The 25800-nt window shown below is 40.0% G+C and overlaps 2 protein-coding genes across 14 annotated transcripts in view; one reads left to right on the forward strand and one right to left on the reverse strand.

Annotated features, from left to right (window-relative positions):
* Window positions 1–669: 669 nt before the first annotated feature.
* Window positions 670–16502, forward strand: dimt1l (DIM1 dimethyladenosine transferase 1-like (S. cerevisiae)). 3 transcript variants are annotated; one of them, XM_007892134.2, is made up of 12 exons: window positions 670–853; window positions 4161–4234; window positions 5442–5528; window positions 6747–6808; window positions 6961–7054; window positions 8535–8584; window positions 9460–9583; window positions 10511–10603; window positions 11716–11780; window positions 12089–12152; window positions 13114–13220; window positions 16183–16502. In XM_007892134.2, the coding sequence occupies exons 1-12, from the start codon at window positions 790–792 to the stop codon at window positions 16223–16225; spliced, it is 927 nt and encodes a 308-aa protein (XP_007890325.1). In that variant the 5' UTR covers window positions 670–789; the 3' UTR covers window positions 16226–16502. The 3 variants fall into 3 exon arrangements, with proteins under 3 accessions (XP_007890325.1, XP_042190980.1, XP_042190971.1); XM_042335037.1 differs by lacking the exon at window positions 670–853 and adding an exon at window positions 4941–5025 and having other exon boundaries at window positions 4218–4234; XM_042335046.1 differs by lacking the exon at window positions 4161–4234 and having other exon boundaries at window positions 806–853.
* Window positions 16503–19283: 2781 nt separating this feature from the next.
* kif2a (kinesin family member 2A) overlaps window positions 19284–25800 on the reverse strand; it is a 54285-nt gene continuing 47768 nt past the window's right edge. For 7 of the 11 annotated variants that reach the window (XM_007892136.2, XM_042335057.1, XM_007892135.2 and 4 more), the window contains 2 exons: window positions 24191–24283; window positions 19284–21620 (listed from right to left, as the gene is read on the reverse strand). In XM_007892136.2, the coding sequence (XP_007890327.1) occupies window positions 21535–21620; window positions 24191–24283 (179 nt within the window). In that variant the 3' untranslated portion in view covers window positions 19284–21534. The remainder of the gene's footprint in view (window positions 21621–24190; window positions 24284–25800) is intronic. The other 4 variants (XM_007892140.2, XM_007892141.2, XM_007892139.2 and 1 more) reach the window with 1 other exon arrangement.

A 25800-nucleotide genomic window follows, 5' to 3' on the forward strand; every position in this document is an offset into this window, starting at 1 on the left:
ACAATGCAACCCACCGCCATCTCTGTGTTGGAACAGTACTGTAGAAATTTACAACACAGAAGATGGCCATTTGGCCCATTGTGTCTGTGATGCCTCTTTTTAAAGAGCAAAACTTTCAGTCCCATTTACCTGCCCTTTTCCCATATCCCTCTGGTTGACGCCTTTGTAACAGAACCATAAAAAGTGTCAGTCTAGACTTGTGAGTTGAAAGTCTGCAAATACCGTGAGATGCATAGACATCTCAGCTTGATTTTGATACTATTAAATATGGTGATGGTTTCCGCATGTGTCAGACAACTGGCTACACAAAACAAAACAAAACAAAACAAAACTAAACAAGGATCGGGTTGGGAGGGACTCTGCACACTGTGCAGGGTTCTGGGTGTGTTGTGAGCGGTCCTCCTGCAGGTGGCGCAGCTCGTGTTCTCCTGGCCCTCACGCCCACGGCAACGTCATTCCCGCGCGACCAAGCGATTCTCGCGCCACGCACCCTGGGATATGTAGTTCACGCCATCAGTTAGATGATGTCTACAGGTCCCGTGCGATGTGACCTCTGATGGTTCCCACAGCTTTTGGTGCGCAGACAATCTGATTTCCCACTTAGCACATCAGTTGGAACACGGGGGCGTTTGGAAGCGGGAGGTGGTGAAGTGCGCGGAAGAACTACAAGACCCAGAAGCCTCCGCGCGCACTCGCCGCCCGTGGTCCGGCCGCTGATCCGCGAGAGCCACGTGCCGGCGGCCGTTGGGTTTTATCCGTTTAATTCTCTGGAAGGTTCGGCGGCTCGAGATGCCGAAAGTCAAGAGGGCGAAGAGGGAGCGACCCGGCGGGGAGTCACCGGGGCCGGGGCAAGGTGAGAGCAGAGAGCCGGCGGGGAGTCACCGGGGCCGGGGGGTGAGGTGAGAGCAGAGAGCCGGCGGGGAGTCACCGGGGCCGGGGGGTGAGGTGAGAGCAGAGAGCCGGCGGGGAGTCACCGGGGCCTGGGGGCAAGGTGAGAGCAGAGAGCCGGCGGGGAGTCACCGGGGCCGGGGCGAGGTGAGAGCAGAGAGCCGGCGGGGAGTCACCGGGGCCGGGGGTGAGGTGAGAGCAGAGAGCCGGCGGGGAGTCACCGGGGCCTGGGGGTGAGGTGAGAGCCTGGCCTGGGGCTGGGGTGAGGTGAGAGCCTGGCCTGGGGGTGAGGTGAGAGTCGGCCAGAGCCTGGCCTGGGCTTGAGGTGAGAGTCGGCCAGAGCCTGGCCTGGGGCTGGGGTGAGGTGAGAGCCTGGCCTGGGGCTGGGGGTGAGGTGAGAGCCTGGCCTGGGGGTGAGGTGAGAGTCGGCCAGAGCCTGGCCTGGGGCTGGGGGTGAGGTGAGAGCCTGGCCTGGGGCTGGGGGTGAGGTGAGAGCCTGGCCTGGGGGTGAGGTGAGGGCCTGGCCTGGGGCTGGGGGCTGGGGGTGAGGTGAGAGCCTGGCCTGGGGCTGGGGGTGAGGTGAGGCCTGGCCTGGGGCTGGGGTGAGGTGAGAGGCCTGGCCTGGGGCTTGGGGGAGGTGAGAGCCTGGCCTGGGGGTGAGGTGAGAGCCTGGCCTGGGGCTGGGGGTGAGGTGAGAGCCTGGCCTGGGGCTGGGGGTGAGGTGAGAGCCTGGCCTGGGGGTGAGGTGAGAGTCGGCCAGAGCCTGGCCTGGGCCTGGGGTGAGGTGAGAGCCTGGCCTGGGGCTGGGGGTGAGGTGAGAGCCTGGCCTGGGGCTGGGGGTGAGGTGAGAGTCGGCCAGAGCCTGGCCTGGGGCTGGGGGTGAGGTGAGGTCCAATCAGGAGCCGGTGGCACTGCCAGACGATGAAGGAATCATTTATATTTGTTGTATTTTTTTGGCTGTGTATAAAAACAAGATCATCTATTTTTTTTAAAAAAAAAACAATACTGCGGCTGACAGGACCCCAGAACAGGATTGACCCACATGTTGTAGTGCGGTACCAGAGTTTGGTATTTCTGATGCAGATTGAGGCTAACGACAACTTGCATTTCTATAGTGACCCTCATGTAGAGTAGTGTCCCTCCCTGAGCACTTCACAGTAGTGGAGCACAACGTCGGGGAGGTGAGCGGTGACCGTATGCACGGTTGAAGAGGAAGGTCTTCAGGTGCGACCTGAAGATGGGGAAGGAAGGGACAAAGATAGCATCCAGAGGCGAGAACAACCCTGACCGGGGGAAAGGCCATTCACCTCATACCTTGCACAACTACTACACAGTCACAGTGTGACAGCCGTACCTAATTTCCAATGAATCCAGCAAAAGTGTTGCAATTTATCCTTTTTATACTTGAACCCCTTTTTCAACGGATGCATTAAAGATAGCGTATTCACCCTCTTTTTCTGTACCACATATCTATTGAGAAGTACATCTTCTAAGCTGATTTTAAGGATGTAAATTTATATTTATTCCCACTTGCTTTGTGGTTACAGTCTTAAATTGCTTGCTTACCTCAACTTTATTACACTGTATTGTATTAGTTTTTTAATATATATATAATTTAGAAAGGTAACAACTGACATGAGAGTGTAGTACTATGGTTCTGAACACTTCTTGTAGTCTTACTCTACCACTGCACATGCCTCCTACAAACCAATTGGCAATGGTATATGAATTGTTGTAATTCATGTCTGATTTCATTCAGAGAGTGGGGGAGTGGGATTGAATTGGATAGCTCTATTCACAGACACAATGGGCTGAATGGCCTCCTTCTGTACTGTATAATTTTTTTATTCTGTGATCTCATGGCTGTTTGTGGAACCTTACTGGTGCAAATGGCTGTTGCATCTGTCAGCCAAGGAAGTGTTTGCACTTGACCATAATTATTTGTGAACTGCTTTAAACCATTTCAGTATGATTAGGCAGAATAAAAGGGCACATTTCTTAAATCAGAGCACCTCTGTCTTGTGGTTTGCTAGGTTATATTAGGGAAATATAACCTAGCAAACCACAAGACCGAAAAAACATTACAGTTCCTCTTGGTAGTTCTAAAGTAAGATAACATTATACATAGTATTCTCAGGGTAATCTTGCACCCTTCAATTAATTTCTTTGTGAAATACTATAGATATCTATTTCCTTCTTGAATGAGCTGACCTGACAAGTTTTACTTGCAATCAATGTTGTGCATACCAATCTACCAGTTTGTTTTAACACAAATGGATATGGAACAATTTTGAATACAGTAAACCCCTGATAACTCGTCCCTCCAAGTGAAAAGGGTTCAGTGACTCGTTATCTGGAGTGGCTAGTTAGGCATAGATCATCCCGGACCACAAGGTGTGACTGGTGCAAGCACTCGGCGGCGGTTGGACGCGCATGCATCGCAGAGGCCTCTGGTTTATTGGAAGGGACGGGATAGGATGGAAGGCAGGGCAGGAGGCCAAGGTACAGCCCTCCAATAGACCAGAGATCTCTGTGAGGCATCTGAGTGCTGTACTTGCAAGAATTTCTAAAATGCAACTTAAGTTGTTAAGCAGAGTGACAAGTAAAGGGGAATCCTTTACTTGTCACTCTGCTTAACATTTTGCATGAGAGGTGCTGGGATATTAACAGCATAGCGACTTAACTGGTAGTGACAAGTTAAGACAGAGTCTTATCAGGAGATTCCTTGTATGTCCTTTCCTTCAGAAATAATTGTTTTTTGTAGAATAATCGAGCAGTACATTACAGGTGTCTAGAGAGTGACCACCTGAAGTATGTATACTTCCACATGGAACTGGATCTTTTTTAAAGAAATACTTAAAGCTCAATATAGTGAAATAACAACAGCAACAAGATTGCATTTATAGAGCGCCTTTCACGTCGGGAGGACGTCCCAAGGCGCTGGACAGTTGGGTCGGGACCCGAGCAGGGGGGAAATGGTCAGGGTGAGGGGAGGGAAGGGAGGGAGTGAGGAGGGGGTAGAGAGTCGAGAGGGGAGCTGAAGGCACGGTCAAAGGGAAAGGTCTTGAGACCGGCCTTGAAGGAGGAAAGGGAGGAAGCGGCGAAGGCACTGGGGGATGGAGTTCCAGAGCCTAGGGGCTGAGAGGCTGAAGGCCAGGCCACCGATGGTAGGGCGGGGGATGTGGAGTAATAACCATTATTACATGGTATTCTATTCGTCTCCCTGAGTGCTCAGAAACTACTGTGATTTAACCTTTTTTTCCTTGGCATAGGTATTGTGTTCAACACTAGGATTGGTCAGCACATTCTGAAGAATCCTTTGATTGTGAACAGTATCATTGAGAAGGTACAGAATTGCGAAATTAGTTGTTAACTTACACTGTTTAATCAGTCTAATCCATAAAGCTTTCTTTTGAGTTGTCAATTCTGTCATGTAGAATTCGTTAAAAACGAATTACAGTTTGACTGACTTTTCCATTATACATCTATGTATAAATGGAGTTTCAATTCTTTCATAAAAGGGAAAGTGCCCTGTGGCAGCAAGATGACAAAAATGTGGAGTCACTGACCTCAGGCTCCAAGTCTATCGCCCCAATCCTCCATTGGCTTCCCATCCCCCAAAAGATCAAGTTCAAGACTCTTATTATCACCTTTAAATCCTCCATGGTCCCACCCAACTCTAATTCTTTAACCTCCTCAAACTCTACTGGCTCAACCATTCCCTTTGCTCAGTGAGTACCAGCCTGTTTCTTGTTCCCCACCATCGGCCGGCTGGTTTTCTGCCTATCTGCCCCATTCTCTGGAATTCCACCCTGGAATCCCTCAGACTCCCTCTTTCCCTCACTTTGTTCAAGGTCTGTCTCAAGACTTACCTTTTTTACCATGTTTTCGGTCATCTTTATCCTCGCTTCCCCTCAGCTCCCATTCCCAACTTGGATGCCCGGCCAGCTTTAAGCACTTTAGGACTTGCTCCCAACACAAAAGCTGCTATATAAATGTAAATTTGCATTGTGTGGAGCAATATTGTCTAACTTTCTGGTTACCATTTGTAGGTAATGAGATGATGATGTGCACAATTAAGCTTGGTGCTGGAATTAGACAGAAGCATAACAAATTTCTTAAGAGACTGAAAGATAGGTGATTTCATCTTTCTGACATTCTGCTTCCTAGACCTTTATTTTTCGTTCTCCCAGCTTCTCTCCCCCCCCCCCCCCCGCCCTTCACCCTCCGGGTCCATAACTCTGTTTGTCCAGCGTTGTTTCTGGTGTATTAATTTGACATGCCATTGGTATTTGTAACTAATGTTTAACTGTATGAGGTTTTGGTTCCATTCCCATTCCTAGTTTGATCAACTTTACATAAGATAAACTTGGCATTAGTCTATCATGAACAGGATTGGTTGATATTTTGAATATGATTAGCCAATTTTTCTTTGGTTATAGGAAAGTGCTTAAATTGACCAGGTCAGGCCACAAGGAGGTCTTGAAATACACAGGAATGAATAATTATTTTTGAATCAATTCTAACATTTGATGTTCTAATATTCATTCTAGGCTGCTATTCGACCAACAGATGTCATACTGGAGGTTGGATCCGGTACTGGTAACATGACTGTGAAACTTCTGGAAAAAGGCAAAAAGGTTATTACAAGTGGATAGTATAAAAATATTCAACTTTCAATTTTGTTTCCATTGAACTGTCGTTCTACTATACAGCTACCTCTGCCCAAAGTATAGAATTGTCTGACCCATTCATAGTTGCTATTATTGTTGGTGATGCCATATTTCAAATGAGATAGTAAACAGAGATCCCTTCTGCTTGTTTAGGTGGACATTGACTGTCTGGCATCTTAGGACGTCATCCCGACGTGAAAGGCACTATTCAAATGTAATTTTGTTGTTGTTGTTAAAGACCATAGCATTATTTGAAAAGGAAAGGAAGCTTCTACTGGTGTCCTAGCCATCAATTCCCCAGATAAGATTGTTTATTCTCTTTATGGCTGTTTGTAGGATATTGTGCACAAATTGGTTGCTACATTTGCCTCCAAAAATATGCAGTAATTACACTATCCAGTAGAATCCTGTGAAGTGCTTTGAGAAGCCATCCCAGTGTGAAAGCTGCAATATCAAATGTAAGAATTATTGTTGTTATCTTGATGGTGACTAGGAAGCAAAATCCAATTGAGACATGAAACCATGGTAGTGTTTTTTTCTTCTTTTGCCCCTTCATTACCATTTGCTAAATCAGCTACTGCTCAGCTACCAAGATTTCAACTGAGGAAGGAGGGTTTTGTACTATCAGCTGCTTGCCTGATACAACAACAACAAATTGCATTTGTATATAGTGACTTTCACGTCAGGAGGATGTCCCAAGGGTATTTGGGACCGAGCTGAGGGTGGGATGAGGAGGAGTGGAGGGCAGGGTGATCGAAGGCTTGGTAGAGGGTCTTGAGACTAGCCTTGTAGGAGACCAGGGAGGTGAAAGTGACTGGGTTGGAGTTCCAAATGGTGGGATACGTGCATAGGAGTATCCAAATTAGATAGAGTTCCCCAGATATATGCCATCTATGCCACCTAAACATGGGAATTTCCCTGGTTCTGGAATGGAATGTGCACTCTCCCTGGAGGACGCACCGATTTCTGAAGGGTATCTGGTCACATTTGCATCCCCCACGTCATCTCCAGAGGATAGTCCCTAGTTGGTGAGCATGACCTAAATGCTCAATCGTTTGACCTGTTGTGCTCCATATAGATAGTCTTATGTACTGTTATATAAGCTGCCTGAATTTGTTGGACTGGTATAACACTGCACAGTTTGGTTGCATTAATAGAATAATGTGGAACTATGCTTTATGATAGGTTGTTGCTTGTGAATTTGATCCCAGACTTGTTGCTGAGCTGCAAAAGCGGGTTCAGGGCACGTAAGTAATGTTATCACTTTATTGAACTCACCATACCAGACAAATTCAATTACTACCAAAGAACATCTTATATCAATGTAAATTTTATACATTGTAAATATTGATTGCTGTTTCATCCTTAATCTTTGTTTTAAAATATGTATTGTTCTCAGGCCTATGGCAAGCAAACTTCAAATAATGGTTGGTGATGTACTGAAGACAGACTTGCCATTCTTTGATACATGTGTAGCCAATTTACCATATCAGGTAACTTATTTTTCAAATGACTTGTAAGTTAACCTTTCAGAATAGCACAGTGCTGCTGCATGTTTGTGGTTTTAAACCTTAACACTAAGGGGATTGCAAATATTGTATGGGTGTCAGATTGTGCTCGTCAAGGACTGCATTATCTTTGAATGAGACGTTAAACTGAGGTCCTGTCTGCTTGTTCAGGTGGATATAATAATCCTTGCATTTGATATAACGCTTTATCACATCTTCGAGACATCTCAAAAGGCTCACAGAATATACTGTTAAGTGAATGGATTGTATATTTTGTGGGTGAAACACCAATTACCCACTAACAGTCATGGATTGAAGTGACCAATTTATTATCACTATTTTTGAGGAATTATTACCCCTGGAAAAGGGATCCGCCAATCGACTAACAACTGGGTTCCTACTTACTGCTAGATAAACAAGTATGTGGTGTAAGGAAACTTGCCCAACGTTTTGCCTTGCTGGGAGTTGAACCCAGGTCCTCTCACTTGTGAGGCGAGTGCTCTAATCACTGAACTATAGCACTATTTGAAATTAAATGAGTTTCTCATGGTGTCCTGACCCACATTTCTCCGCAAACAGTCATGAAGTGAAGAACCAGAGCTATGCACAAATTGGGTGGCTATGAAAAGCTTTGAGACATTTTGATAATGTGATAAAACGCTATATAAAATACTAGGATTATTATTTTTGAATGTAATCCCTGCTGTGATGTGATTGAGGCTGCAGTGCCTCACCATAAGGAAAGAGGATAATCAGAGTGGGGAGAAGAATGTGTGCCTAGGGGTATCTGGAGCCTGATTACAGGCTTGTTGGCAGCATTACTGATCTGTCAGGGCCAAGACCACACAAGCTGGAAAATATTGTAGAGAATGCATTATTTTAAAAAGCTGTTAGATGTTCTGGATTAAATACTTTAGTAAATATACTCTGCACAATAGATCCTGTTCAACATATGAAAAACTGAATACAAATAAAAACAAAGATTGAGCCTCTAAGCCACTAGAATTTGATAAGAAATTGATTAATTTCCAAAAACTAGCAATGCTTTGTAATATTGGACTTGAGTTTTTCCCTTTGCCCTTTCCCACTTTCTTGATCCTGCATTTTTTCAGGTGCTTGTCAATACCTCACCTGAGTGCTCATTTCTGTACCTGTGACTTTTGGTAGTGTGTGTCTACTTGTCATTGCTCTGTGCTTGTACATATTGTTATGTATTTTCCAACCAAGGACAGGACTGTGAACTAAGGCTAATATTGCCCTCTCTACTCCCTGAGGATAGGGACACTGAAACTAATTGTCACATCCTGCAGGTCCATCTGTTGAAATCAACTAACTCTGCAAATACCAGAGATTGAATCTAGAACCTTCCTGGTTTGTATGCTTAATCAAGAGGTGTAATAAGAGATTTCTTGATTATACTGTATGTGGTGAATTGTGAACTGAATTTGTGTGGTGTTCTTTGCAGATATCTTCTCCATTTGTTTTTAAACTGCTACTGCACAGGCCATTCTTCAGGTGAGAATGTTTGGGGGAATTATTGGCATTCATTGATGCAAGTAATGGTATTCCATAGATGATAGCTGTTGCAGGATAATTGCATAGAAATTAATGAACACATGGGATCAGTTAGCAGCAATTGCATAGGAGCATTATTTAAATGTGGTTAATTCGGGGATTAGAAATGGAGACTCAGCATAGATAAAATAATCTAAATAACGTTTTATTTTTCAGAAGTTGCACCTAAGTGTTTCTATTCTTTCAGAGGTGCAAGTCTGTATTACAAAGTGCTCAGTATAGTCTATCATTCTAGATTTCATTTAGATAGGGGGGAGAATTATTGAATTAGAAAATGTGTTTTGCAATGTAGGACATTAGTCATGGGAGAAGGTCATTTTTGCCTCCCCTCTTAGGAAACAAAATGACCAAAACATAGTGAGCAAACTCAATCTTTTTAACCTTTACTCACAATTTTATATCTTGAACTAGTCATCTTTGTATGTACATTCAGGGGCAATAATAGCCTTCTTGGAGTTTGTTAACCAATATTGAATGCTATATATAAGATGGGGTATAACCAGGGTCTTGTGCAATATCAGTTTTACCAACCTGTACCTAATGCATCCCAGGATTAGGTGACTAGAGTGCATCCCTCTGGTGAGAGAGCAGTCCATTCCAGACAAATTGATCAGTGTGCTGTGTAATTAATTGTTCCATTTAAAACATTTGGGATTTCTTGCTCCAATATCGACTATTTTACTGTTGTCATCTAATGGACCACTTCTGAGTTTGATTGTTCATTGCTTGCTTTTTCTCCCCGTTTTAAGTAAGATTTCTTCTTGTAATGCTCTTGTTCTTTATTGATGCATTCCCTTCTCTCTTCTCCAACCCAGGTGTGCAGTGTTGATGTTCCAGCGGGAATTTGCCCTTCGACTTGTTGCAAAACCAGGAGATAAACTTTACTGCAGACTCTCAATTAACACACAGTTATTGGCACGTGTAGATCACCTGATGAAGGTAACATAAAATTCTACTGTATAAAAACACACTGAGTAAATCTAAGTGCAATATGTATACTTCTACAGAGTCTTTCAGACAAGAAGATCCAGATTTATTCTTGTTGAGTTAGCTGATAATAATAATCCTTGTATTTGATATAGCGCCTTATCACGTCGTTCAGACTCCTCAAAGCACTTCACAGAATATATTGTAAAATGGATTGACTATTTTGTAGACGAAACTCTGCAGCCAATTGCAAACAGCAATGTCCCACAAACAGTCGTGGATTGAGTGACCAATTTTTTTTGAAGGATTGTTACCCCCGGAAAGCAATCCACCAATCGACTAACAATTGGGTTCCTATTTACTGCTGTGGTGTGAAATAGGGAAACTTGCCTAAGGTTTCATCTCGCCTGGGAATGTATCTATAAAACTCAAAACTCAAGCCCTCTCGCTTACAAGGTGAATGCTCTAACCACTGCACTACAGAACTCCAAAATGATTGCTGCTTTTGTAGACAAAAAGGGCACTATCTTGATAATTAGACAGGTAGACTCACAATTGTAATATTATAATAATCCTTGTATAGCGCTTTTCACATCTTTTCACATCTTCTCGACGTCTCAAAGCGCTTCACAGAATAGACTGTAAAGTGAATTGACCGTATATTTGTGGGCGAAACGTGGCAGCCAATTGCACACAACAGTGTCCCACAAACAGTCATCGATTGAAAATAACCAATTTTTTATTATTGTTTTGTTTTGGAGGGTTTATTATTAGGCGTGTAGAGTAAGGAAACTTGCCCAAGGTTTTGCCCTGTGTCGTGGTTAAGGTTCCTGGAACTGTACTCTGTTAGTAGCAATGTATATCAATATTGTAAGAATGAAAGCAAATTGATTTAATAAGACTGAGGAAATCTTTATCTGAATGCTCTTTGTGATTTAGGTTGGAAAAAACAACTTCAGGCCACCTCCAAAAGTTGAATCCAGTGTGGTTAGAATTGAACCAAAGATTCCACCTCCACCAGTGAACTTCCAGGTGACAAAGAGATCCATGTTAAAAGTCGCTGAATAAATTTTAGTTTAGTGGAATAAATTTATAGAAACTTTTCTTGACTTATCCCCTTTTTTTTGCTCCAGGTCTCCTACCAATATTACATTGCTTGGAATTTACTAGTAATTTGTGTCACGAGTAGCCATGTATAATAATAATAATCCTTGCATTTGATATAGTGCTTTTCACGTCGGGAGGACGTCCCAAAGCGCTTCACAGAATATACTGTAAAATGAATTGACTGTATATTTGTGGGCGAACGTGGCAGCCAATTGCGCACAGCAATGTCCCACAAACAGTCGTAGATTGAAAATGACCAATTTAATTATTGTTTTGGTTTTTGGAGGGATTATTATTAGGTGTGTGGAGTAAGGAAACTTGCCCAAGGTTTCGCCCTGACCTGCCTGAAATTGAACTCAGGTCTCTCACTTACAAAGTGAGTGCTCTAACCACTGAGCTACAGGACTCCACGCATGTGTATACATGCACACAACCAATTTTTTTTTGACAGTATCTTTTGCCAGTATCACATAAATTTAGCGTTGGAAAAAGTCAGCTGTGAGCTCGCAACCAAACTTACTAAAACTGTGTTGATGGTAACCTTGTACAAAACTTTATGCATGTACACAACTGGATATTTTGCTAATAGCACAGTTAGTTTTATACTTTTGTAGTCGGGGAAGAGTTAGCATAATTGGGAGTTGGCCCACTCCTGTTTGCTTTTTACAATGGGCCCATTCCCAATTAGTGCAAATAATTGAGTCTCTATTGTGATACAGCTGTGATTAGAAGCTGACAATGTGAGTTATCACAAACTGGAACATATCTCCCTTCACTTGGCAGTGTATTGGGTGCTGTAAAGAATTGTGGAGACCATGATTGGATTGCCCTATCTTTGACACAAATATACCTTTTCTGGCAGGTGTACCCAATAAACTAAGTGCTTGATTGTAAAATTGGGACAAATAGTAAGTTATTAAGCTCCATTGCTACATGACCTCTGGCTGTTGGTTCTAGATATACCCAATCATTATTACATAAAATTGACATTATTATAATAATGCTTCCTATTCATGTAAAACTTTTTTCATTATTAGGAATGGGATGGTCTTGTCAGGATAGCATTTGTGAGAAAAAACAAGACATTAAGTGCAGCATTTAAGTAAGTATAGAAATCCAGTTCATTATGAGGGGGTTGAAAACAATTATCTGTTGAACGCATTTTGGCTCTTGTCATACACAAACTCTGGGACTGAATACCTTATTCCTGCCCAATAGTTTGTATTGTGGCATTATGTCAACTGTTGTGGCTAACTATTTTAGTGTAAAGTTTAAAATAATAGTTGAGTTTTCACTTTCAGTGCCCTCTTGCTTTGTGGTGCATTTGATGTGTAATTATTGAGACTTCCTGTATATTTTGTGTTCTTTTGAATGCTGTGTTCTTAATATGGTCAATGTGGTTATTCACAGATCCAGTGCAGTTGAACAATTGCTGGAGAAAAACTACAGAATTCACTGCTCTTTACACAATATTGTAAGTATGGTCACTACAGTGCAGACCCACTCTTAACAAAATGTTTAGGATCTATGAATTTTGTCCTGCATAACAGTGAGGTGTGATTGGTAGCAGATTTGGCTGCAAATGTGTACAACCAGTAGCTAGTTCCTGCGCTAGCTGAAGGTAAAGATGACATCAGGTCACTTCAACGTGACTTCCTGCTTTGTGAACAAAGCAAGAATTGACAATGACCTAATGACCCAGAGGTTGGCCATTAAAGTCCAAAAGACCAGCCAGTGCATGGAAAGAGAGTAGGCCAGTTATGTGTATGCAAAATGAATGGGATTCAGAGTGCAACATCATTGTAAGTGAATTTGCTCTATTGTGAAGTGCATTATAATCTCACTGCATTGTAGATTATTTTAACACATATTTTACTCATTGCTAAATAGAAGGGCTCAATTTGATTTAAAAGTAATTTGTCTCTGAACTAGTTCTTTATAATAAATAATAATTCTTACATTTGATTTAGCACCTTATCACATGATCGAAACTCTCAAAGCGCTTCACAGGATATACTATGAAGTGGATTGACTGTATTTTGTGGGCAGAACCCATCAGTGCACAATTCTTTAGCTTAGTCGAATCATTTAACAAAGCCTTATTTGTCAGTGTGTAAATGTGTGAGATTTGATTAATTGATTAGAAATAAAAATGAATGTTGGAATAGGCAAAAGTAGTGCCAGCAACGTCCTATAAATGGCAATGAGTAGCCAATTAAATTGAATTTGAGAGATAAATTTTGTAGGGATGCCATTAATGTCTTCAGTATATCAGGGCCAGGGGAAGAAGAAATGGCTTGAAACTATCTGGTGAATTTAATGCTTAATTTTCCCATGTACTACTTGGGGTTCTGGGACGCTACCCCGTGTGAAGGGCACTATATAAATGCAAGTTGTTGTTTTTGCAGTTAATGCAAATATCTGTTTCTTAATAGCAAATTCCAGAAAATTTCAGTATTACTGAAAAGATCCAGAATATTCTTAAGGAAAATGACTTCAATGAAAACCGGGCCCGAACCATGGATATGGATGACTTTATGAGGTAAAATGTAGCTCTATCTGAAACTTCAGGTTTGTGTTTTTGTCTGCTTGTTTTTTTTAAAAAACCACAGCCCTTGCCAACCAAACCTCTTCATTGATATGCTAATCACAAAGATTTACCTTTGTAAATGCCTGACCTCTGACAAATGCCTGAATGGCAGGAGGAAAAATAAAATTTATAAGACTTGGAGAAGTTCAATTTTGAAACTGCTCCAAAGTTAATCCTATTTATGGGTGGAGATTACAGGTGCATATGTAATGTTATTGTTAAACCATCCCATGCACAACCTGCCAATTTGTAACTAGGCTATGGTTAGCCAACCATCTGCAGACCTTTGCAATTGTTGCTCTCGAGCTGAAAGGTTCACCAGCTCTCATACATTAGCCTCTGCTGAGAATTTACATATGCCTAAGCCGCCACTCCATATAACTTGTCCATGACCCCTTTTCCCCTGACGAGTTATCAGGAGTTTACGTATATAAATGTTAATTTTATTTATTTACCTAAATAAATCCAAAATGCCGAAATAGGCAACAACCTGATGAATGGTGAAGTTGGTGGATGGTGAAGTGCTGACTGGAATCACCCCATTAGAACACTGGTTGGGATTTTATGGATCCCAACTACCATCTTATAGCTGGGCTCTTCTAACTATGCTTCATAAAATATATGTTCAACAGCGAAATATACAAACGCTACACTTTACAGTATATTCTGTGAAGCACTTTGGGATGTCCTCTTGGCATGAAAGACGCTATTCCAAGGTTTAGAAAAACAAGTAGCAGTGACACAAACAGTGAGCAGAATGGACTTCTGTACTGAAAACAACCCGAGGATTCTCCACCCACATCTTCCCATGGCTGAAATTAGGAATTCAGCAACTCAGGGATTTTTAAAAATAAACTGGAAGGTCAGTTCACCATTACCAGACTTCTCTATTACTCATCAGCAACTGTTATTGTTTAAAGCCTTTCAGGTACAGTGCACTCCATGTAATTCCATAAATTGCATACTCCATTTAAGTGTATAGCAATTTCTAGATACTAAAAATTGTTTGCATAGTAATGACACTCTGCTCTAATGCATATCGGATAATCGCATAATTTGCTTCATTGCATAAAGATAGCCAGTTGAATTAATTCGTACCTATATAATTAGTATCTAGATAATTGCTTTGGTTGAGGGGTTGACCATATGAGTAGGGTTGCCAACTCTGGTTGGACATACAATATTCTGGGAGAAATGGTTTCCATAATAAAGTGAGACAGCACAGTGTTGTTTGCTATCAGCATATTCTGAGAGGAGAGGCAGCGCAGAGTGACAGAAAGATGGTGCCACTAATGAACTTTGGGTAATTTCGAAATCCATATAATTGCATGGCACCTGTCCAGTCACCACTTCATTGTAAAAGAATGACTTGCGTGGTTAACAAATGAAAATTAGATTTTGAGATGGTGACCAAAGATATTGTTGAGTGAGGTAATATGAAACATAACTCAGAGAAAGGTACATTGTGTTTGGCACTTCCATAGAAACAGAATTTTGACAGTAAATAATAATCCTTACATTTGGTAGAGCGCCTTCACGGTGGGAGGACATCCCAAAACGCTTCACAGGATATATTGTAAAGTGCAACTATCTTTTGTGGGTGAACACAGCTCATTTATGCACAGCATTGTCCCACAAACAACAATGAGGTGATTGACCAATTTTATTTGTGGAGGATTGTTGGCTAGGCCATTGAGAGGAATTCCCTTCTCTTTTCAAATCGTGCCACGTGATCTTGGCTATCCATCGGAGCAGTCAGAAGGGACCTTGTTTTAACATCTTATCCAAAGCACAGCAAACTGAATTCAAAGTCCCAGACTGGGGCTTCAACCCTCAATCTTTTGACTCTAGGACGAATGCTACCAACTGAATCAGGCTGAAGCATCATTTGTTCGTCAGTCACATTTATCTATTCTCATCAAAGATTGATAAGCACTCTGAGACAGTACCAAATTGTTGTTGTTGTTGTTGAACACTTAGAGGTCTATGGTAAAAATCAATACACTTCCCAATGCTAGTGCGGTACAGTACAATGCATTCAAACATGTTTTTAGTCAGCTAACATCAGCCAGGATTGCAAATCTGTTTTAATTCTAATCCTTGACATTTTGTTACATCTCTTAATGTCCTCACTTACCCAATATCTATTTCTTTTAAACATCTCAATTGATTGTGGCCCTTTCATGCAGTGTATATCAAATTCTTACTTCTATTATTAGCTTTCATGCTTTAGGCCAGGGAGGCACAGAATAGGAATAGAAATAGAAAGCCTGTAAAGGCAGGGAGGTCTGCAGGAAGCCAAGGCATTATTTGTGATTAAACTAGCCATTCTGGTTCAGCTAGGGTTTTGACTTTTTTTTTAAAAAAGTTCACTTGGATTTCTGAGGTGTGTATGATGTTAAATGGAAATGAAATAACCCATAACAATATTTCAAATATGCCAAGTTGTAAGGGAAGGTGTTGTGAAGTGCAATATTGGGACAGATACCAGATAGCATTTCTTTACACAAAAGAGAATTAACAGCTGGAATGTATTTCCAGAAAGATTGGCAGAGGTCAGAACCACAAGATTCATTTTAGAAACTGCTTAGTGGTGTAATAAGAAGATAGCCCGGGTATTTTGGAAGAATGAGATTAAAATGGGCTGAAGGGTCTTCATCTGAATCTTGTTTTGTGTTCAAAATGTAAACATGTTCTCAACTTTGTAAACCAAAGCCATCCAAGCTCTTTGAGACCCCGTCCGGCATGGAGGGCACTATATAAATCCAAGTTGTTGTTGATAATGAATAGGGTGGTCCAAATCCCAAAAAGGATTTACATAAATTTTGCTCATACCCATTTTCTGCATTTAAGTTTGAGCTGCTCAAGGAAGGTTTTCTTTTAAAAGTTAAATTCTTGTTTTTCTTTCTTGTAGGTTACTCCATGCATTTAATTCACAAGGAATCCATTTTTCTTAGAAGACTTGTGTGTGAAGTTCTACTTATGAAAGAACGAACTTTCTAGCAGCAGAAGACATTCACAATCTTTTCAATGAGGTTTAACCTGTTTTAAGCTCCAGCAGACATACAGATTCAACAGTGTCAAGTATATCTTGCTGCTTAGTTTGCAAAATATTTTTTAAATAACTGTAAAAAGCAGATATCTCAAAATTGTACAATTGGTATCTCAGTATGTTTAACCTAAAATGCTTTCCTGTATTATACAATTTGTAAAATAAACTACAACTTTCATGTATAGTTGGTATATCTGTGTTTTGGAATATGTATTTCACACAAAATAAGACTAAAAATTTTAACATGGAGCAATACCCAATCCAAAATATTTGGAGTTTGAATCAGTCTGTCCTGTTGATCGGTCACTGGGGGCAGTAGGGTTTCCCACTCAGGTCCTGTTTAACCATGTATTCCAAAGCCCTAACAGGCAGGGTGGCCTGAGACAGTGGCTTCAATGGCAAACTACATGGTTTTAGCTGGTTAAATTCCAGCAGTGCCCCAATACACACTCCAAGGTTTAAAACTCTGGAATTAGGTCAGCAGCATGACAAAAGGAAAAAAATAATAGTGCTGATTATTATTCAGATCTCCCTCCCTGCAAAACATTAAGACTGATATTTTCTTTAAGGAGGGAAGGCAACTGCACGTGAGTGGAGATGTTTACCCACATTTCCATACTAATGTATGGTGGAAGGAAATTAGCTGCAAAATAAAAAGCAACCATATAATTTGCAATTAAAAAGCTTTTGAATTGAAGAGCAACAAATTTCACACGTGGACTTGTAACTAACATGAGGGAGTGTTCAAACAGTTCATCTTTTCTGGTTCTCTACAATCCTTTAGAGATAGCTAGGCAGTGTGAAAACAATGGGAGCCGGCACAGAAATGTTTTTATATCTGGGACTCGTTAGATTCAAATTACCATTCAAGAAAAAACTCTACTTGGAACCAGTTAAGATACTCTTCCAATCTGTAGTAAGTAGTACTTGCAGTATATGGCACCAAATTACTAATTTCATAGAGATGATCAAGGTTGTCGGTATAATTCACAGTTCAATTGCAGGAGGTACTTTTTGAGGTTTAAGGCCAATGCTATTTAGTGGAGGACCTTCAGGCTGATCTATGGAAGTACTTTGGACAAAATCCAATTTAAAACCAGGGGAAAGCACCTCCTTTGCACCATTTATACAATGTTCTGTTTTCAAGTCAGTTGCAATGATTTTGTTTTGTTTTACGTTTTCTAGTTATTTATAATTGTTTCAGCATTTTAACTGACAAAGTACAAGACCTCTTCACCATGTACATTTAAGTCACAATTAACTTGTATCTATTCCAATTCATCACATCAAAAAGGGGGAAAAAAACATCACAACAATTTTGCATTATTTCTTAATTAAGAAATCAAAGCTCTTAGCAGACTGGTGGAGAACACGGCTCTAACGCTGAGGTGAGTTCCCTCATGTTACTGACTTGGTTCCTGCTAATGGGAGAAACCTGCACTAAATTTTTAATTAAGAAATCAGTTTAAATATTACAAAATTGACCATCTTTCTAGAAAGTAATTCAACTCTTGGCAAATCTAAAGCACTGGGAACACTCAGCAGGTCAACAACAACAAAATTACATTTGTAAAGTGCCTTTTACGTCGGGAGGACGTCCCAAGATGTTGGACAGACGGAGTTACGGACCCGAGCTGGGGGTTGGGGTGGAGGGCAAGGGAGGAAAAACAGGAAGATCGAAAGTACTGTCGAAGAGGAGGGTCTTGAGATGGGTCTTGAAGGTGGCGAGGGAGGGGGCAAGACGGAGGGACTGCAGGTTGGAGTTCCAGAGGGTGGCACCTGCTGAGCGGAGGGAGTGAACATGATGGTAGGGGTTTAGGAGGTTGGAGAGGTAGGGGGGAGCAAGACCGCGGAGGGCTTTGAAGGTGAGGACCAGGATCTTGAACTGTATCCTCTGTGTGATGGGAAGCCAGTGGAGTCGGGTGAGGATCGGGGTGATAGGGTCACGGAGCCCGGTGCGGGAGAGGACACAGGCTGCAGAGTTCTAGATGATCCGCTGCCTGTGGAGGGAGGAGTTGGGGAGGCCGACAAGCAATGAGTTTGCATGGTCGAATTTCGATGTAATGAATGCGTGTATGAGGGTTTCGGTGGCCTGTGGTGTGAGACAGTGGAGCCGGGCGACGTTGCGGAAGTGGGGGAAGGTCATGGCGCAGATGTGCAGTAGAAAGGATAGTTGAGGGTCAGGCAGCATCTATGGAGAAAGGAAAGTGAGTTAATGTTTCGGGTCCACGACCCTTCGTCAGAACTGGGGCAGGTTGGGAGGGAGAGGCTTTTAAGGGCTAACAGAGAGGGGGGAGGCAGATGCAAAACAAAGTGGGGGGGATTGCAAAACAGGAAAAGGATTGCAATAACTTATCCTGTTTTGTTGCAATCCCCTTTGTTTTGCATCATTAACATTTCTTTAACCCATCATCCACTGTCCTCTACAGCCACTTTCTCCTTTGTCTTTCTTGTCTCCCCCTTCTCCGTTAGTCCTTAAAAGCCTTTCCCTCCCAACATGGTTCAGTTCTGGTAAAGGGTCGTGGATCCAAAATTTTGACTCACTTTCCTTTCTCCATAGATGCTGCCTGACCTGCTGAGTGTTCCCAGCGACTTCTGTTTTTGTTTCAGATTTCCAGCATCTGCAATATTTTGTGACTTAGCAAATCTAGTTGGCCACTGTACTTGTGCCACTGATATGGTGGCAGTGGGGGTCCATACATAGCAGTGAATTGAATGAACCAATGATCAGCAGAAAATACCACTACTGTTTATCATGGTATTATTTTCCTATCTGTGATATATTCCTCTGAACAGAAATATTGCATGCTAATTTGGGCTAACTGGATTTTCTGTTAATTATTAGGGGTGAGCAAATTATCAACTCGGAGTCATTTGTAACCTGCACTGTTGATATCCAGCAACAGCAAATTTATTACTAAATATCTCACTGATAATGTAAATAAGCTCTCTTCAGAGGAATAAAACATTCAGCATAATTTTAATGCAGAAGAAAAGGCAATCATCACTAAGACAAATTTAACTACTTGGATTGACTTTCTACATTCATGATTCTATATCTGGAACAAATAATGATGTTTAAACCAATGCAGTTCTGAATAGGAATATTACATTACCGTATAAATTGTTTCACAAACATGAATTATTACAAATAATATTTCAAAACTCATGCATCGGTTTCTAGCTTCCTTTAATTATGTTTTTGGTATTTTACAAAAAGCTACTTAGAAACTATGAGAAAATCTTGAGAAAAACATCACAAAATGTGTTCAAATTGAAATTTGACACACAATCCCTATTCCATTGATTCTGTAACGTGGATTTCAAATATTCCAGATTTTTTGCCATAAATGACTGGTTGACATTATGTACCCTAAGCTGTCATTAACGGTCCTCAGTTAATATTAAGTAATCTTATCCCCTACTCACACCAAAAACTAAAACAGCTAATATACGTTTTCGGAATGCCCACAATTCGTTGACTTCACACTTATTCAATCAAAAACCCTCCAAAAGTTTATCAATCTCTCTAGTTGTAATCCAACCGACAATGTGATCCACGTATGAATTGTGTGCAGACCTCAATGTACTAGTCAAGACATTAAATACACACATCTTTACAGTAGTTGGAAGAATGCTGCATTAAACTTAATTGTTCACATTCAAAAACATTTTACTGATGTTTGCAGGAGGTCAACTGGCAAAATGGAGAAAAAAATATGCATCGTCAATGTACAGATGGGACATGAACAAATGATTAAAAATGAGATTACATGAAAATGATCAACTTTTCACACTGCTTGCTTTTGTCTAGCTGAAAATGTTAAAACCACACTACTGATGTAATGGTTTACATCATGTTATTTTAATACTAAATTTTAAATACAAATTTGAAATGAACTTTCAGTGAGAAAATTTGAAGTCAAGGATACTGGAGGAAGAGATTCTCAACAGAAATCCGTTAAAGGAATCTAAAAAGGTATGACAGCAGTCTGCAATTCTTAAACAATGCTCTTTAACTTTTGTTGTCCACAGTGACCTCAATCCCTGCTTATTTGAACAGTGTGAAACATTAACACTGTAAACAGTTCACTCAATTTGCAAGTTTTCTATGCACTAACCATTGCTCCAAAAGCAGCAGTTTGTATTAAAAGTCACTGTCACCATTTTCTTTTGAGCTTTTACATATGGAAAATGTAAGTCACTCACATTATAACTTTAATATGAAACTTTTCCAATTGAATCTCACTCTAATTTTAATTTAACCTTAACATTTAAGTGCATGTACTGACCTTCCATTTGAAATACAGCCTGTTCCAAGTTAATTTTATTTTTTAATACACTCACTCTACATACATTAAAATGAGATGGTAGAAAGCATTTTACAGTAATCAAAAGAAGAAATCCATGTGGATTGTAAAAAAGCTATACTAACAAAGACTTTGTTGATAAATTATGTATGTGTGGAATGTCAAACTGTACCATGTACCATAACATTAAGACCAATTGTCATTTAAACACAATAATGATATGGCACATTTTGTGAAATAATGTAATAAACTAGATAAAGGATGGCTCAAAATTACAATCAAAACAAAATTATACAGTACAATAACTAATTCACACAGAAAACGAGGAATGCATTTTATTAAAGTAATGGTTGTGCCTGTGGTTGGTTGGGACATCTGTCAGTTTGAAGATTTTAGATTCTTGGAAGGCACAAAGAAAAGAATGAGTTCAGTCAGATCTATTGGAAAGGTACTTTACACCACTCATGAGTCATGCATGCGAACACTTGAAAACTGTACAGCCAACTATGGCAACAAAACATAACCACATCAATTAAAAAATAAAAAAATACAGAGTATCTAAAAGCATTGTTTCCACAGTATTTTTGATACATTAAAAAAAAGTTGGCAAGGATTTTCTGACAAAAGCTTCTCGGTAAACCAGAAAGGTTTCAAATAAAGTACTTCATGAAGTCCTAACCCTGTGAATTTGTGCTGTTGGATTAGAAGCATTTGTTTAGTTGCAATACCATGGGAGTGTGTTGTCCAGAAGAAAGTTATTCAAGTAAAGTAATAGGAAGTTGATGTAGTTCCAAGAGTTTTTAGCATTCCAGTGATTGAGTTCTGCTAACGATAGCTTGACATTAGTAGAGTTTCAGTGATAAGGATTTAGTGAATCAGTTATTCCTCAGCATGTATCTGAAAATCAAATAGCCCGTGGTCGTTTGGGATTTATCTGCTTACTAGCATGCTCTTCTTCCTGAAGAGCTGAACGGAAGGCTTTCACTTTATCTGTAAAACAAAACAAGATACAATTTAAATCTTATGCTGAAGGACAAGCAAAATATTAGAATGTTAATTTGATGTTCAAGGAATTTATACATACCATGAAAAAGAAGACCATAGAGAAATGTAATATTAATGACTGAAATTGAAGTAAATATTGTACATTTGTATAATAACTAGTATTGCTAAACATTCTTAAATGAATGTACACTTAAGAATCAAGGTTCAACTGAAGTAAAATAGTTCAGTATTGTAAATTGAAACTTCAGTAAATAAATCAAAATCGGAACTCTCTAATTCTCCACAATAAGGCTAAATGGTGCAAAGTGATACAGTAACACATAAAGGTTTTGAGCCTCGAGGATGATAAATGACTTTACATACACATTATGTTACCTGTGAATAAAATACATCTTTCAGTTAGACACCTGAGGGTTGACATTGTGGTGTGGTTATCAAAGCATCAGGAAATGCAATTTGATGCCAAATTAAATTATAGGACAAACTTGATGGAATCAAGCCAGCAAAAAATGGTAGCTCAGCCAATCAACATGCAGTTCACAGAGCTTGTTGATCTGGTCATTAAGTCACTCAACTAACTGAGCCCTTACAAAAGGGAAAAAAAAGTGGCAATAGCTTGATCAGAAAAAAATGGAGTGCCTCTGGAAACAACCCTATAATGTCAAGAGCAGGTAGAGTGAGGAATTTCTGTGCATCCGTGTGCCTTGCCCCCTTACTGAACCATAACACGCCATTCAGTAGGCTAAACATCATTACAAAAGAAGCCAATTTTAAGATAAAACTGGAATTTACATGTTTATGTTTAATCAACATTCTATTTGTGGAGTCCTGTAGCTCAGAGGTTAGAGCACTCGCTTTGCAAGTGAGAGACCTGAGTTCAATTCCAGGCAGAGGGCGAAACCTTGGGCAAGTTTCCTTACTCCACACACCTAATAATAATCCCTCCAAAAACCAAAAACAATAATAAATTGGTCATTTTCAATCTACGACTGTTTGTGGGACATTGCTGTGCGCAATTGGCTGCCCCGTTCGCCCACAAATATACAGTCAATTCACTTTACAGTGTGTTCTGTGAAGCGCTTTGGGACGTCCTCCCGACGTGAAAAGCATCAAATGCAAGGATTATTATTATTATTATTATTTATGTAGCTTGGAAAAAGTCATCTTAAGAATAAACCTTAAAATAATCCTATTTTAAAATAGAAGATATTGATAATATCCACAGTATTCAGTTTTATTTGCTTTTTTAAAAAAAGAATCAAGGCCCAATTGTGAAGTAAAATACTGCAAGTGACAGAAAAACTATATTTTAAACATTACAGTTTTCATCTGATTGTTGGCAGACATTCAGGTACCAATACATTAATTCTGAACCACCACTTCCTATTAACCATTCATTACTTAACTACATGCAAGAAAACTAGCATTTCCTGGTAGGAGGTTGCTAAGAATTTCTAAGCAAAAATAATTATAGCACTACTATCCAAACACTGCAAAAGAATTAATCATTCAAACAGCAAATATACAAGATTAAAAGATCAAATGAAGATATCTTTGTAATTATTGTTAATTAAGCTAGAAGTGAGCCAATTAACCTCTTTATAAAGAAGCAATATTTTTCTCACATGAACAATTTGGAAAATGGCATCTTGATGAAGCTTGGATTTAACAGCCTGAATTTCAATAAGAGGAAGAGATGATATACAATCTATGTAAATGCACAATTGTTGGCAACTTAGATTAATGCTCTGAATCCCAGAGGAGCTTCTTGGGAGATGCTTTTAAATGTTTTTCACTTCGAGAGAATGTTTCAAAACATTATACACCTGACTATCCACCAATACAAGACATTAAAGCGCCATGTAGCTCAGCCAGAGAAACCACCAATGTTATGACTGTGTCACTATGTTCATGTGAAAGTTATGAATGAAATCCAATGTTACATCAACTTTGTGACTTGCGATTGCATGAGGCACTGCTGGATCTATATATTCACAAAATATGCTTCCTTGGTAGCAGCCTATCTTAGATGATAGCACTAACTACTGTTTTTTTTGTAGACGAATGCAGCAGCCAAATTACACCCAGTGATGTCACTTAATCTAATGTTGACAGTTTGTGATGAAGAAAATATTGAAAAACAGTAATGTGATATGCATCTTGGATTACTTTTCCACAATTCCTTAATAAACATAGTTGATCTTTTGTTTATCTCTAGTTAGCTGTACATTCATAGAGTATCTTTTTGTTGCAATGTTTGCGTTTAAAATTGTCTTTTTAATTCTCTTTTCTTCCCTTCATAGTAAGCTCTGGCTGAGACTAAAGTTCAGCAATATCTTCCAGCAAAGTATAAAGGGCATCTAACAAGACACCACCTTTGTTTGCTTTCTTCTCTCTTAGGCTGACAGCTCATATTCATCAAGTGCTACTTCCACTGACCCAGGCATGATTGACTACTAATCCTATGTGCAGGTGGTAGGAAGTAAACTCTCCCTTTCTCTAAGGCATGTAGTCTTTATATTCTCCTCATACTGAACTGTTGCTCTGAGATTTACCTGGACTAGTCAGTCGTTCTAAGATTTTTCTTTCTAAGGCTTCTCTGCCTTTTCCTAAAATCTCTTGCTTTTTCTTTAGCTCTTTGATTCTGTCTGAATAAGAAATGATTAATTCAGGTTAGGTATGAACAAGAATTGTTTGCATAGTGGGCTATTGCTATTGTCATTCATGTGTAAAAGTTAGACATCTCCCTAATTGAGTTTGTAGTTTTTATTCCCACTTGAAATGCTGCTTCCAAAGACAGGAGTCCAGAGATTTAAGAGTGACAGAGAAAGTAGTTGTGCTTTGCAGCAACAGAGCAAATTAGAAAGGTAGAGCGGTATATGCTCAGGTAAGAGAAACATATATACACTAAACTTTTTGTGACTGGGTGATAAGTGTTAAAAGGAACAGGAACAAGGAGTCCTGTAGCTCAGTGGTTACAGCACTCACTTCGCAAGCGAGAGACCTGAGTTCAATTCCAGGCAGAGCAAACCTTGGGCAAGTTTCCTTACTCCACACGCCTAATAATAATCCCTCCAAAACAAAAAACAATAATAAATTGGTCACTTTCAATCTACATTGAAAGTGGGACATTGCTGTGCGCAATTGGCTGCCGCGTTCGCCCAAAAATATAGTCAATTCACTTTACAGTGTGTTCTGTGAAGCGCTTTGGGACGTCCTCCCGACGTGAAAAGCGCTATATCAAATGCAAGGATTATTATTATTATTAGAATGCAGCCTAATGATTAGTAAAAGAATATAGGATATTTTAGTAAGTCTTTGAAATAGAGGATGAGAGCCAAATATGGAACAGCTTCTTTCTTCAGTATCCAGAAAATAGATAAATTAATTACAATAGAATAATAATCATTGCATTTGATATAGCATCTATTGTGTTGAAATTTCTCAAAGCGCTCCACAGGGGTTTCTGTAAGTGCAGTGACAGTGTGGTCAAATGTGGCATCTAATTTGCACAAAATGTCCCACAAACAACTGTGAAGTAAATGATTAATCTTATCTAGGAATCTGTTGGCTAAGCACCAGAACTCTCTTCTTTTGAATCATGTCAGGTGATCTTTGATATCCACCTGAACAGGCAGATAGGGACTTCTCATCCAAAGGATAGCAATTCCAACAATACAATGTTTTCCCAGTTATCAGAAATGGAGTGGTTTTCCTCTTCTCCAGCTATGGTTAAAATGGTAACTGACTCGAAGTCTGACCTCATTCATGAAGAATATCTACTTGGGACAGGACTAGAACTCTGGAACCATACCCAAACATGCCATGTTGCCTTCAAGAGGAAGGAAATAAATTGTTTCCTGTTAAAAATCAGGGGTAGACTTGTGGAATATTTTACTAGTAATGGCCATTGAAAGACTCTAAAAATAAGTTAAATAGGCAACTGGCTGCATTTCTGGAAAGAAAATGCTGAAGGATAAGGTTTGAAGCTTTTGGGTTGGGACCCATCAAAAAGAGTAGTTTGATTGGATCTAATGGTCTAAAATTTCTTGATTTCCTTCAAAATAATTTGTATTTAAATCTGCATCTCTAGTTCTTATTTTCTTCCCTTCATAGTATTTACTCCCCATTTTAGTAAGCTTAACAGTACACTATGGCCGAGAGC

The sequence above is a fragment of the Callorhinchus milii genome, unplaced genomic scaffold (assembly GCF_018977255.1).
Source record: "Callorhinchus milii isolate IMCB2004 unplaced genomic scaffold, IMCB_Cmil_1.0 Scaffold1, whole genome shotgun sequence".
NCBI classification, from domain to species: Eukaryota; Metazoa; Chordata; class Chondrichthyes; order Chimaeriformes; family Callorhinchidae; genus Callorhinchus; species Callorhinchus milii.

Bases quoted from the DNA above. Each gene is read 5' to 3' on its own strand.
- dimt1l (XM_007892134.2), top strand. From the start codon at position 790: ATGCCGAAAGTCAAGAGGGCGAAGAGGGAGCGACCCGGCGGGGAGTCA. The intron at 9,584-10,510 runs GTAACATAAAAT...TTTGTGATTTAG, and splicing joins GTGTAGATCACCTGATGAAG to GTTGGAAAAAACAACTTCAG. The intron at 13,221-16,182 runs GTAAAATGTAGC...TCTTTCTTGTAG, and splicing joins GATATGGATGACTTTATGAG to GTTACTCCATGCATTTAATT.